General features: G+C 33.2%; 1 protein-coding gene across 4 annotated transcripts in view; it reads left to right on the top strand.

The window, feature by feature from the left end:
* Positions 1 to 10,443, top strand: part of LOC145259708 (transmembrane protein with metallophosphoesterase domain-like) — a 48,337-nt gene extending 37,894 nt beyond the window's left edge. For 2 of the 4 annotated variants that reach the window (XM_080117386.1, XM_080117385.1), the window contains one exon: positions 8,012 to 10,443. In XM_080117386.1, coding sequence (XP_079973512.1) covers positions 8,012 to 8,046 — 35 coding nt within the window. In that variant the 3' untranslated portion in view covers positions 8,047 to 10,443. Of the gene's footprint in view, positions 1 to 6,328; positions 6,354 to 7,558; positions 7,617 to 8,011 lie in introns of all 4 variants that reach the window. The other 2 variants (XR_013864186.1, XR_013864185.1) reach the window with 2 other exon arrangements.
* The last annotated feature ends 3,111 nt before the right edge of the window (positions 10,444 to 13,554 follow it).

Below are 13,554 nucleotides of genomic sequence, written 5' to 3'. Positions count from 1 at the left end.
TGAAGGAACGAGTTTTGTCTTGGCAGCATTGAATGTGACCATCCATTTATGTCCCCATTCCACTACAGATCGGAGGTCATCCTCTAGTGCTTCTGCCATTTTTTTACATATGTGTTCATTTGTTTTCCTGTCGTGCCTGTTAGAGAGTGTGGTGTTGTCAGCAAATATAACCATCTCACAGGCAATTTTGTCAGGGACGTCATTTATGAATATTAGGAATAACAGAGGTCCCAGGATAGAACCCTGAGCCACTCCTGCATTTATATCGTATTGTTTAAATGTACAACCGTCGAGGACAACCTGGATTTTTCTCTTATCTAAGAAGGATTTAATTATGTCATGTATTCTTCCAGTGATACCATATGATCTGATTTTCCAGAGAAGACCTTCATGCCATACCCTGTCAAAAGCCTTAGATATATCTAGAGCTACCGCTCTGCCCTCCCCCGCTTTGTCCAGTGACTGGTATATATGTTGTGAGATTACAGTTAGGATGTCTGCTGTTGAACGGGCTTGTCTAAATCCATATTGTTGGTCAGTCAGAAGTTTAGCATCTGTAAGGTGATGGACTAGAGCTTGGTTAATTATTGTCTCAAATATTTTGGCGAAAAGTGAGAGGAGGCTAATGGGGCGATAATTTGATGGGTCAGTTCTTTCACCAGAATTCTTGAATACTAGTACAACAGAAGCAGTTTTCCAACAGCCCGGAAAGCAAGCTTCATTAAGGCATTTGTTGTAGAGTTTGGAGAGAACTGGAGTCAGTCAGAAGTTTAGCATCTGTAAGGTGATTGACTAGAGCATGGTTAATTAAGGTCTCAAATATTTTGGCAAAAAGTGGGAGGAGGCTAATGGGGCGATAATTTGATGGGTCAGTCCTTTCGCCAGAATTCTTGAATACTGGTACAATAGAAGCAGTTTTCCAACAGCCCGGAAAGCAAGCTTCATTAAGGCATTTGTTGTAGAGTTTGGAGAGAACTGGAGCTACTTCGGCTGAGCACTTTTTTAATAGCACAGGTTCTCTACAGTGCAATGTAGATAACAATGTATTGTGGACTAAGTCACTGCGCGGAGGCATGTTAAGCTTCCTCCTCGTGTACCATGATGGGTACTAAACTAGAGCAGGCAATCAATCGATTTGGTTGCAAAAATGGGCGATTTCACCAATTTTGATGGCAATAAAAATATGGGAGTGTGAAACATTCATTGATTATTATTCAATCCCGGGCTACGTCCGGTCTCCCTGCTGAAATTTTTTACCCTTATTTTTCTTTGTTAAATCCTCCAACATTTAAAGCAAGAACAACATTGTATGTTTACTTTTTATGAAAATTAAATGTAATTATTATGATATCGTTTTTGTCGTTAGATTTTTAATGATCTAAGATATCTAGTTGGTTGGTGTGTCTTTGTGTAAACCGAGCCATGACGTGATTTCAATGAGCTTAATAATGCTATTAGAATATTAAAACGGAAAATAAAACCCTAAGTTATTTAAATGGTGTAAGTAATTCTTTAGAAATTTGTTTGCATATGAAACGTGTAATTCTTTGTTTGGATAAGCGGATAACACTTATGCGTATGTACATGCTTATAAATTACGCGCAACTTCCCCCTCTCTCTTTCTCTTTGTGTGTGTGTGTGTATATATATATATATATATATATATACACATAAAGATATATATATATACACATAAAGATATATATATATATATACACATAAAGATATATATATATATACACATAAAGATATATATATATACACATAAAGATATATATATATATATACACATAAAGATATATATATATATACATAAAGATATATATATATATATACATAAAGATATATATATACACATAACGATATATATATACACATAAAGATATATATATATATACATAAAGATATAGATATATATACACATATATATATATATATATATATATATAAACATAAAGATATATATATATATATATACACATAAAGATATATATATATATATACACACACACATAAAGATATATATATATATATATATATATATATATATATATATATATATATATATATATATATATATATATATATACACACATAAAGAGATATATACAGTGATGATCATATTTATTGGCACGGTAAAATAAAAGTTAAATTTTGTCTAATAAATTCTAAAAAAGGGATTAAATTAAAGAAAATAACAAAGTATATTATGTATTTTTAACTGGCCTTTCCGATGCAGCAATCGGATTTTAGAAAAAATAAATAACAAAGGAACAACAAACATAATTGCAAAAAACCCTTGTTCAAAATTATTGGCACGGCTTTGTTTTTCTTTTAGTATCAGTATAATATCAATCAATTTCCGGTTTACGTGCTTTCTGAACTTTTTTATAGCCATATTATGCTTGTTTAACGCTAATTCAGTGAATAATTTTTTTCAGATAATTTTTAGATAGCGATTTATTTAAACTATTATAAGTGACTAAATTATAATTTTCAATCGCCATGGTTAAAACTAAGGAACACAGCGAAGACGTCAGGAAGCTTGTTGTAGCATGCCATACCAATGGGGAGGGCTATGATAAGATTTCAAAGAAGCTAAACCTTCCCAAATCCACTGTTAGAGCCATAATAAACAAGTTCAAATCGCAAGGCCACGTTATGAGTTTAGAGGGTAGAGGGAGAAAAAGGATTCTTTCCCCAAGAGATGAACGGAAAATTGTTCGAAAGTAAAACAAAACCCAAGGATCTCTGTTGGGGAGATTGTTGATGAACAGAGCACCTCTGGAGTGAATGTATCTCGACATACAGTTGGTAGAGTTTTGAAGAGAGCTGGTTTAAAAGCATGTCGTCCGAGAAAGACTCCCTTATTGAAGCCTATGCACCTGAAAGCAAGGCTAGCCTTTGAAAAACGTCATATTGATAAAGATGTTGCATTCTGGAAACGTGTTCTATGGACTGACGAAACGAAAATAGAGTTATTTGGCCATAATAAAGTGTCTTATATTTACAGAAAATCTGGCGAAGCTTTCCTGCCTAAGAACACCATACCCACAGTGAAGCACGGTGGAGGCAGTTTTATGTTTTGGGGATCCTTTGCTGCCTCTGGACCAGGGCGACTTGTTACGGTCACAGGTAGCATAAAAAAGGAAGATTATGTTAAAATATTGGATGAAAACCTGAAAGACTCTGCTAAAGAGCTCTCACTTGGTCGTCGTTGGTGGTTCATGCAAGATAATGACCCAAAGCATTCGGCTAAACTGACTAAGAAATGGCTTGAGGACAATCATATTAATGTTTTGGAGTGGCCATCACAAAGCCCAGACCTTAATCCAATTGAAAATTTATGGAGAACATTAAAATTGAGGGTAATGCAAAGGAAGCCTAAGAATCTTATTCAATTGGAGGATTATTGTCAGGAAGAGTGGGCTAAAATTACTACTGAAGAGTGCAACAACTTGGTTGTAAACTATGAAAAGCGACTGAGGAAGGTAATCAAGGCCAAAGGCTATACAATTGATTATTAAATAAATCGTGCCAATAATTTTGAACAAGGGTTTTTTGCAATTATGTTTGTTGTTCCTTTATTATTTATTTTTTCTAAAATCCGATTGCTGCATCGGAAAGGCCAGTTAAAAATACATAATATACTTTGTTATTTTCTTTAATTTAATCCCTTTTTTAGAATTTATTAGACAAAATTTAACTTTTATTTTACCGTGCCAATAAATATGATCATCACTGTATATATATATATATATATATACACACACACATAAAGATATATATATATATATATTTATACACACACATAAAGATATATATATATATACACACACACACATAAAGATATATATATATATATATACACACACACACATAAAGATATATATATATATATATACACACACACACACATAAAGATATATATATATATAATATACACACACACACACATAAAGATATATATATATATATAATATACACACACACATAAAGATATATATATATAACTACTTAATTTACTCACATAAAATTAATATACGAAAGTATAGATTTATGTGTAAACTTTAAGTATTTACTTCAAAAGTGCTCAATACGTAGGTAGAGCTAGTTAGTAAGTTATAAAATGTATATGGCGATTAAGCTACACTGAATATTCCGCGTTTCATCCACTCTAGGATTCCTCAGAGTGGATGAAACGCGGAATATTCAGTGTAGCTTAATCACCATATACATTTTAAAACTTACTAACTAGCTCTACCTACGTATTGAGCACTTTTACACATAAATCTATACTTTCGTATATTAATTTTATGTGAGTAAATTAAGTAGTTATAAATATATATATATATATATATATGTTTATGTGTGTATATGTATATATATACATATATATATATATATATATATATATATAAAGATAAGTAGTTAATAAAACATGTTAAAAGAACTTTGAAAAAGAGTTAAAAACGTATCTAATTTTAAAAAGGAAGCACAAAATAAGCGGATAATCCTTAATCTGTGGATTTTCGAAGAAATACTTTCCTGCTCATCAGAGGGTAGGATTTAGCAAAATGCGGGATTGGAAAGTATTTAATGAAACTATAAGTAAGTTATAGATCTTAAATATTTATGTATTTACTGAAGTAAATTCAAAGATCTTACTTGGTAAAAAATAGTGAAGCAGAGGGAATAGGGTGAAGAAAAAGGTGATTATGCATGAATGGATAGTCTGGTGAAGGGTAAAATATCCAATAACGGTAAAATCCAAAAATCAAAATCCAAAAAAGTTGGTTAAATTTCCATTTCCACAAATAAAATCCAAGGGAATCACGTAATTGGAAGATGGTCCAAAGTAATCCAAAAGGCAGAAATCCGTGGAATAATTCACAAATGGGGCAAGGAAAAGGGAATGAGTTCAAATAATATTATTAAAAGAAAAGATAAGATGTGTGTAAAAAAAAAGAATTTAAAACGACTATCAAGGCTGGGCTGATTCTTATTTCGTATATATATATATATATATATATATATATATATATATATATATATATATATATATATATATATATACGAAAGAGAGAGAGAGAGAGAGAGAGAGAGAGAGAGAAATAAAAAAGGAACAAACCGAGCTATGTGTTTATCAACGTTTCGTTTTTATTGAAAGACTTCCTCTGGATGAATGAAATTAAGAAAACCCACACCACTACAAATATTTGAAAATATATTTTTGATGAAATGTATGACCTTGTTCTATTTCAGAAACGGAAAAAATTTTGGAAATTCAAAACAAGGGGTGGGGATATAACGTTGTAAAAGAGAGTAATTTTTTTTTATAACGTCACAATCTCAGTTAATAAGTCGCATAACAAAACTACACTCATTTATTTCGGTTACACATCTATATTTGAATTATAACGGACATATTTGTTTCAGAAAGAATATGAATTGCATCATATCTTTTTAAATATGTTAACGGCTATATGATGCTATAAAAAATAATCTTACTTTCTTTCATGACCCTAACCCTAGCTCTATGGCCGGCATGTGATCGAGCAGAAAAAACCGTGGACTGAGTGTGGCCCTGCAGTAGCGATGAGGGACTTTTAAGCTGGTGTCAAGACGGCAGGGTTTTGTTAATCTCATAGCATGAATGAAGAAGTTGTTTGGAAAGTGATAGTAATAAACGAGTTGGATTTATTTTTGTTTGGTTGTTCCTTTTTGATCGTGCCAGACAGCGTGGGTGTCCGAGAGAGGTTTGACCTGTAACGAACACTGGGTTGCATTAGGGAGAAAAATTGAACCGCCATTTTAGTTTGCTGTCTGGACGTCAAACTGACATGTTTCCTAAATTTCTATTTGTTACTTTATGAACTCATTCAACAATTATGGAAACCTTATACTGCCATTGTAGTCCTACTATTTTGGCAATCATTGATCTGATGTCTTTGAAATGAATCCAGTTAAATTTTTATCATTATATTTATGGTCTATTAAATTGTGAGAGGTTAAAATCAGAACAACATCGGTACTGTCGGTTTCAAATCCATCAAGAAGGAAACAGCATGTGTGACCCCCGACAGATCGCCGACCCCCAATTAAACATATTACAATCAATTCTTAATGCTGCAATATTTTAAGTTATAAATTTATTATATTTTTTACTAGAGTATCTTGTCCTTTTCTTTTCCAGTTTTAACAACTAGTCCTTTACTTTTCCATGTTTAAGATTAGCCATATTACTTTTCATGCTCGCATTTTTCTATTGTAATCCATGATTCTGCCAGGCTTCCAATAAATTCACTTGTTTTTTGTTTAATTTCAGTCTTATTTTTTGCCCCCATAAACACGTAAGTAATAACAATGTATGGCACTCGTCTGCTTTCAATAAAATCCCCCCAATTATCTCCCTTCGTGCTTTCATTTTCTCTTTTTCACTTTCTACTCCTCTTTTCGAATTAGTAGCAACAGTAGTCACTTTAGCGACGTGGTTACTATGGAAACCCGTCATAAAAAGCGTCGCTCACCTCCTGACATGTTTTTACGATTTGAACACCAGAAAATTCATCATTACTTTTGTTTTACTGTACGAAAATTGAAATTTTTTTCTCACAGTATAGCTGAGAAGGTGATCTATAAACTGTAATAATTGTTTGAAATTCGGTCAAAAAATGAGTGAGCGGTGAAGCTTTCAAGCAGTTCTAAATGACTAAAACTGCCACTTAACCATATATTCAACAAAAACACTACTGTATTTAATTGCCATATATATTTTCATAACATCCACATACAGTAATGTTTCGCCGTTTCACAATCCATCAGTGCAGCTACATAGGCAACTACCTCAAGCCATATTTCTATGTAGAGTATAATCTCCTAAACTAATTAATGGATCATTTTGATTTTTTGAATATATATTCTAGACAACATAGAGAAGTTTATGGGTCAGTATGTATTATTATTTGTTTAATTTGAACATGTATAGGGTTCGTGTGTGTGTGTGTGTGTGTGTGTGTGCGTGTGTGTGTGCGTGTGTGTGTGTGTGTGTGTGTGTGCGTGTGCGTGTGTGTGTGCGTGTGTGTGTGTGTGTGTGTGTGTGTGTGTGTGTTTGGGCAACTCTCCACCTATATACTTAACACATTTTTTGATCTACAGACTTGAAATTTGATATATAGGCTATTCAGACATGCAGAAAACTTATTAATCAGTTTTCATCCAGGCTGCTAAGGGGTCAAAATTGAAAAATTGGTACTTGGGTGGGGTGATTGGATTTTTATCTGTTTGTCAACTGTTTCACAACTGCGCATGCACAAATCACATGACAGCTTTTGTATGTTAAGAATAAATAGTTTTAAAGATTGTGTCTAGCTGGCCTAATGGTTATCATACTTTCCTCACTATCTTTAAGCTTTTGTTTTGATCTCAGTTCAATTTTTTTCTTTTTACTTGCAAGAAGGGAACTGTTTAGAAAAAATATAATACTCGCATGCACATGTCTCAGTTTCTTTCCGTTTTTTTTTAATTATTTCATTTTTTTTTCTTTTGTTTTTTTTAGGAATTTAACATCACGTTTTATACCGAGACACACCGAGTACATCTGCTAGTAATATAAAGTTAGGTATTTTTATATGTTTGTTAGGTATTTTTAACAGTCTAACAGGATAAACACATTAACTAATGAACGAATCATTATGAATTATATACTTATATATTATATAATTATATATAATTATGAAATATATACTCTCGGCAATGCTGTAGGAAACATGGCTACACAATATTTTTATAAACTTTAACATTTAGGAGTATGCCCACCCAAACTCACACTTGACCCTTTAATTTTTTTTTAAGTAAGTTAGATGCAAAAATTTAATAAAGAAAATAATTACTCTACATCAAATTATGAATAACCTATTTTCAAGTTGTATAATATATAATTAGTATATTCTTTTTTCTTTGGGTGTTTTTTTTTTTTTTTTTTAATTTCTGATTTTCTCTTGTTTTCCAGGTCTTCAATTCCTGATGGCAAAATGGCTTCCCTGAAAATCAAAGGAACGACAATAAAAAAAAACACATGAAAAGAGAACAAATTCTTTTAAAGATGAAATTTTGCCGTTATTTGAAGTCGCCCACCGAAGGAAAGGATTCTTTTTTTTTTTTTTTTTTTTTTTTTTTGGCTGCATTTGACCATTCCAAAGAATTTATGATTTGAGGAAAGAAAAAATTTAAATAAAAGAATCAAACCAAAACATTCTATTTGAATACAACTAACAACTATTTGCATATTACATTCCACCATTCATTTTTTTTTTTTGACATCGTTTTTTATTTATGTAAAAGAAAGAAACGAAAACAAAATCAGAAAAAGAAACATTTTTTTATTGTTATTTAATTGGCTTTCAATAAGATTCTCATCTACTGGTCTTCTTTTTTTTTGTTTTTTCTGTCTTTGTACGAGTTGCTTTCGATAAGTTTCAAAACGTTTTTCGTATGGGCACTTTTATTTAAAGTACACACATGAAACTCTAGTCCACTTCAAAGTAATCTCCTCCGGCTGCAATGCACATAGTGCCATTCCAACAACTTCTGAAAGGCTCTATGGAAGTCCTCTAATCCAAGCATGCCAATGACCCTCGTTTCAGCGTCTTTTATCTTTTCAATTTTCTTGTAATAACAGCCTCTAAGGTTTTTCTTGAGCTTAGGAAATAACCAAAAAGTCACAGGGAGCAAGGTCTGGACTATAGGGAGGGTGAGGAACTGTTTTGATGTCCATCTTGGTAAAATAGTCTGTGACAAGGATGGAATTGAAGACTGTCCTATTCCAATTCCTGTTGTAACTGTTCATTTGAACCTGAAATCGTAAAAATTGGTCAGTCATCTCATAAAATGTATAGCAACAATATACTGAATTTTCAAGAGTCTGCGAAAATTTTAAATGCCTGTCTAAAAAAAGTCTGGAAACTTATTGAAGGCACCTCCTTTCTACTTGTCTTTTTTATTTTTTAATCCTGGTCGGATTAAATTGACTTTTTTCCAGAGTAAGTACAGTATGTTCAGTGATCGTAAACCACTTTCGCCAGTCCTTAGCTAGGTCGCATGCTACAGCTAAGTCAATTTCTTGAATCCATCCAATGTAGTTTTATGGGAGGTACAATTCCACATGCATAAGAATGTATATCCTGATTAATTCTTATTTTGTCCTTTAGTCCTCACATTCAATGAGCGATATTTCTGATAAAGAGGGAAAAATTGCTGTTTTCTGGGTCAGAATCTAATCTATCTAATATTTATCAGCAAGTTTTTGACCTTAAAGTATTATTTTTAGCCCTTTAGATCAAGCGGTTTCATGCCTTGTCTTAAGCAATTTCCATAATAAAACAAAGGAAGATGGCATACAGCGTCTAGTGTTCCCAAAATGGTCACCTATCTTGCATTGACCAACTCAGTGTTGCGTAACTTTGGTGATAAACGCCATCTAAAGCATGCCAGCATGTAAAACGGACATTAAACCAAATATGATGATGATGATGATTGTGTGTGTGCGCGCGCGCGTGTGTGTGTGTGTATGTATGTGTGTGTGTGTGTGTGTGTGTGTGTGTGTGTGTGAGTGAAAGAGAGAGAGTCTGTTGTGAGTTTGTTGCTTTTTATTTGTGTCTTATAAGTGTCCATGGAGCTTCATACTGGTTGTCGGTGATGATTTAGTGTATGACAACGATAGAAGGTCTACACGTTAAGTTAAATATTTGAAAGAAAATAAAGGCCATATAGTTCATAGAGAGAGTGAATAGTGAGTTTGGAGTGGATAGTTTAAGTTCAGGGAAATTCTGTCATTACTAACTAGCAGAGTGTCGCCACTATTAAAAATTATACCTGTTACACAATAATGTGATTGGAGTAATGGATAGAGAATAAAGAATCAGTCGTGCTTGCTGGAGACGATGAAACCGTCTTTCTGCTTTGTTGCTTCCAGTTTTTAAAAATTTGTCTGCTTACCTATTTCATGGCTGCCCTGGCTTAAGTTCGATATTAAAAGCCACTGCTGCTATTCAAGTCATACACAAGGTCAACAATATATTTGTTATAAATTATGATTGTATTTTATTTTGTAATATAGAATATATCTACTTGATCATGGACGACCTTTCTTAAGTTGGATATTGAAAGCCACTGCTACTATTCAAGGCATACACAAAGTCAACAATATATATCTATTATAATATAAAACTCAGATCAGTATGCTTGCTTGTTTGTGATTATAGAAATCATCTTTCCGGTTTGTAAGTTCCGGTTTCAAGAATTCGTTTTCTTATAATAAATCAAAGAGGAAATTTTGGTCTAAATAGTGATTTTTGTGTTTAAAAAAAAAAAAACAACAAAAAAAAACTACTTGGAGTCTTTGACTAATAATTAAATTCAGTCAGTTAAACGTATATCGTAAAAGTAATAAAAGAAACAAATATGTCGGCTAGCGTCTTTCACTTAAAAAAAAAAAAAAAAAAAAAAAAAAACTGGTGCCATTATTGAAAAGCAAATTATAAAACTGTGTCCGGTTCAGATTCTGTAGAAGGACCTCAATTTCTCTGGAAATGTTGTATGTGCATGGGGAATACTTTTATATAATAACACTTTAGAATGATCGAAAAAAAAAAAAAATTGTTTCATATTCAAAAATAAACAATATATAAATAAAAATTTGTAATCGATGTTAATCAATATTTTAATCATTTGTGTAACACAAAAGGGACGTTAACACTTATCTAGGCTAAAAGCCACACAAGGGTAATTAGGTCATTTTGCTTAACATTTTGTGACCTATTTGCGTTTTACTTTGGGGTTTTTTTTTTTTTACAATAAAAACAAAAAATTGCTTCTTTTAAGAGAAATAATTTTTATTTGAGGGTTTTATTTATTTATTTATTTTGTTTTTACAAAGGAGTCACCATTTATCAAGGACCAGAGACCACGCGAGGATAATGGTCAATGAGTGTACAGCTGTCAATGAGGAAAATGTCATAGTAATCATTAGTCCTGGAAATTTGGTAAATTGGATTACTTAAGGGAACGGCTCATCAAGAACTTGTTTACATTGGACTTGAAGACGATCATATTGTAGTCAGTTGGATGGTAGGAAAACGGAACAGAGTTCCACAGGCGTGCAGTTCTAGGAAAGATACTTGGTTCATGAAGTCTACGTTTAGGTTTAAGCACAGATAAAGAGTGGGGGAAATTATTGATAGTAGTTTCAGCTAGGCGAGTGTTTTTGTGAAAGTCGGGCCAGAAGGGACCATGGATTGGAGCTCAGACGAGCACTTGCCATGAAAATAGTGATAAAACAGCGACAGGCTCACAAAGTCTCTTCTGTGGGAAAGAGGTTGCAGGGAACAGAAAAGGACCCCCCCCACTAGGATACGAAGTCTATTTTGAACTCTGCCAAGAGAGGATAAGCTGCTTTGAAGTTTATAGCTTTAATATAACCTAATTTTTACGTTACTGGCCTAGTCGCCATTGATATAATATGTAACACAAAGATTTTTATTATAATAGAAAATCACTCTAGACAAGGCATGAAGCCACTTGATATAAGGAGCTAACAAGAATAAAAGATAATTATTGGAATGACAGAAGAGGTCTATTGGCTTTATTCGTGAAAAGACAAAGTTAGGAGGAAAACAGTCAGTAGGAAAATAGTTTCGCAACCTTGCAGTTCTTGGAAAGAAACAACTAGAATAGAATGTTTGTCAGACATATCCTACTCAAAGACTGAGGGAGGGTAGATATTTTTGTGATTTTGTGACAATGTTTTTTTGTTTTGTGGAAATAGCTCCAGACAAGGCATAAAGCCACTTAATGTAAAGAGTTAACAAAAATGAAAGATGATTATCATAAAAACAGAAGAAACCTATTCATGCTTAGTCTTGAAAAGACCAAAAGCTTTTAGTCAGTGATTTCTTTCAGGACTCTGAGCAGAGTCTGTGTTTGCTCCACCATTTTGCTTCGGCAATGAGATGTAGGCCCCCAAAGTTTCTGCTGCGGCATAATGATTGTGTCATCATCAAGTTCATATCTGTTCAAAATTCCTTTTAACCCTGCGTTATCAGAAATTTGGAATTGGTGGAATTAATTAAGGTTGTTCGATCATGTGCAGCGCGTCATCTCTTTAATTAATGAATATCTTAGGAAACTTGGTAGGCTAATGAGTAAAAGGTGATTCAACGATTTTATTAATCAACAAACAAATTACAAAACGGTGTTCGGTTCAGATGCTGTCTAAGAGCGTAATTTTTATTGAAATAAAATACGGAAAATCTGTTTTTATATTAAAAGGAACGTTATAATAAAAAATGAATCATCACTTATATAGGCCAAAAGCCACACAAGGTGAAGAGTTAATGAGGTTATATGGTGGCACAATGGAGAGCGCCCCTTTTGAGGGAGCTGGGGGCTTCTACATTAATGAACCTTGTGTCTATCTTGCCTGTACTTGTGGGGAGCAGATATGTTAAGCAGGTGCTTGTGATTTTGAAAATGTTCTATTATGACTGAAGCCAAGAATGACAATGTGTTTATAATATTGAATCAAGGCAAAACGATATAAGACCTTAGAATTTGAAAGGTCAAACCCGAAAGAACTCATGGGTACAAAAACAAAACAATGTTTAAACGTTTATTAAATATTAAGTAGATTTATTAAGTAGAGAAATAAATTTATTAAATAGAGAAGTAGTTAACCACTTCAGCAGAAATAACCTTCTTAGTGACATGCAATATGGTTTCTGTTCTGCTAGATTTACAGCAGATGTGCTAACAGTTATATCTCATACGATTAATGAATCTCTCAACAAAGGCTTCCTTTCTAGGGCAATTGCTCTTGACATATCAAAGGCCTTCGATAAGATATGTCATAAAGGCCTACTTCACAAGATTTCCAGCTACAGTATAACTGGAAATTTTTCTCAATTATTAAATCATTTCTCTCTGATAGGCTCATAAGAGTAGTGGTTGATGGGCAGAAATCAGAGTATTAATGCTGGAGTCTCTCAGGGATCAATCCTGGGCCCAACTTTCTTCCTGATCTACATCAATGATCTCCCAAAACACATACTTAAATAATTCGTTGACATCTATGCTGATGACACGACCATCTATGACAACACATCAAAAGCCGTAAATGACAAAGTTCTCTCTGATTCTCTCTCCTCTGATCTAGAGCACGTGGTACAGTGGGGGAAGAGGTGGCTGGTTACTTTTAATGCATCTAAAACCAAGCTCCTATCTTTACATCATCAACACTTTGATCCCCATCTGGCATCAATTGAAATGGATGGCTCTCGTCTTGGGAAGGCTCCATGTTTTGACAAGCTTCTGGGCTTGACCTTTATTCCTGATCTGAAATCGAACACATACATCAAGTCTATTGCCAAGGTCGCTGGGAAAATGGTGGGATCCTTTTACCAATCCAGAAGATATCTCATTACTGATGCAATTCTCTATCTATATAAAAGCCAAGTACGTCCAAGGATGGAGTACTGCTGCCACATCTGGGCTGGAGCT

This window comes from Euprymna scolopes, chromosome 35 (assembly GCF_053919585.1).
Source record: "Euprymna scolopes isolate OS-2025 chromosome 35, ASM5391958v1, whole genome shotgun sequence".
NCBI lineage: Eukaryota > Metazoa > Mollusca > Cephalopoda > Sepiida > Sepiolidae > Euprymna > Euprymna scolopes.
Note: the sequence above shows the minus strand (reverse complement) of the source record. Positions and strands in the feature narration are given on the sequence as shown.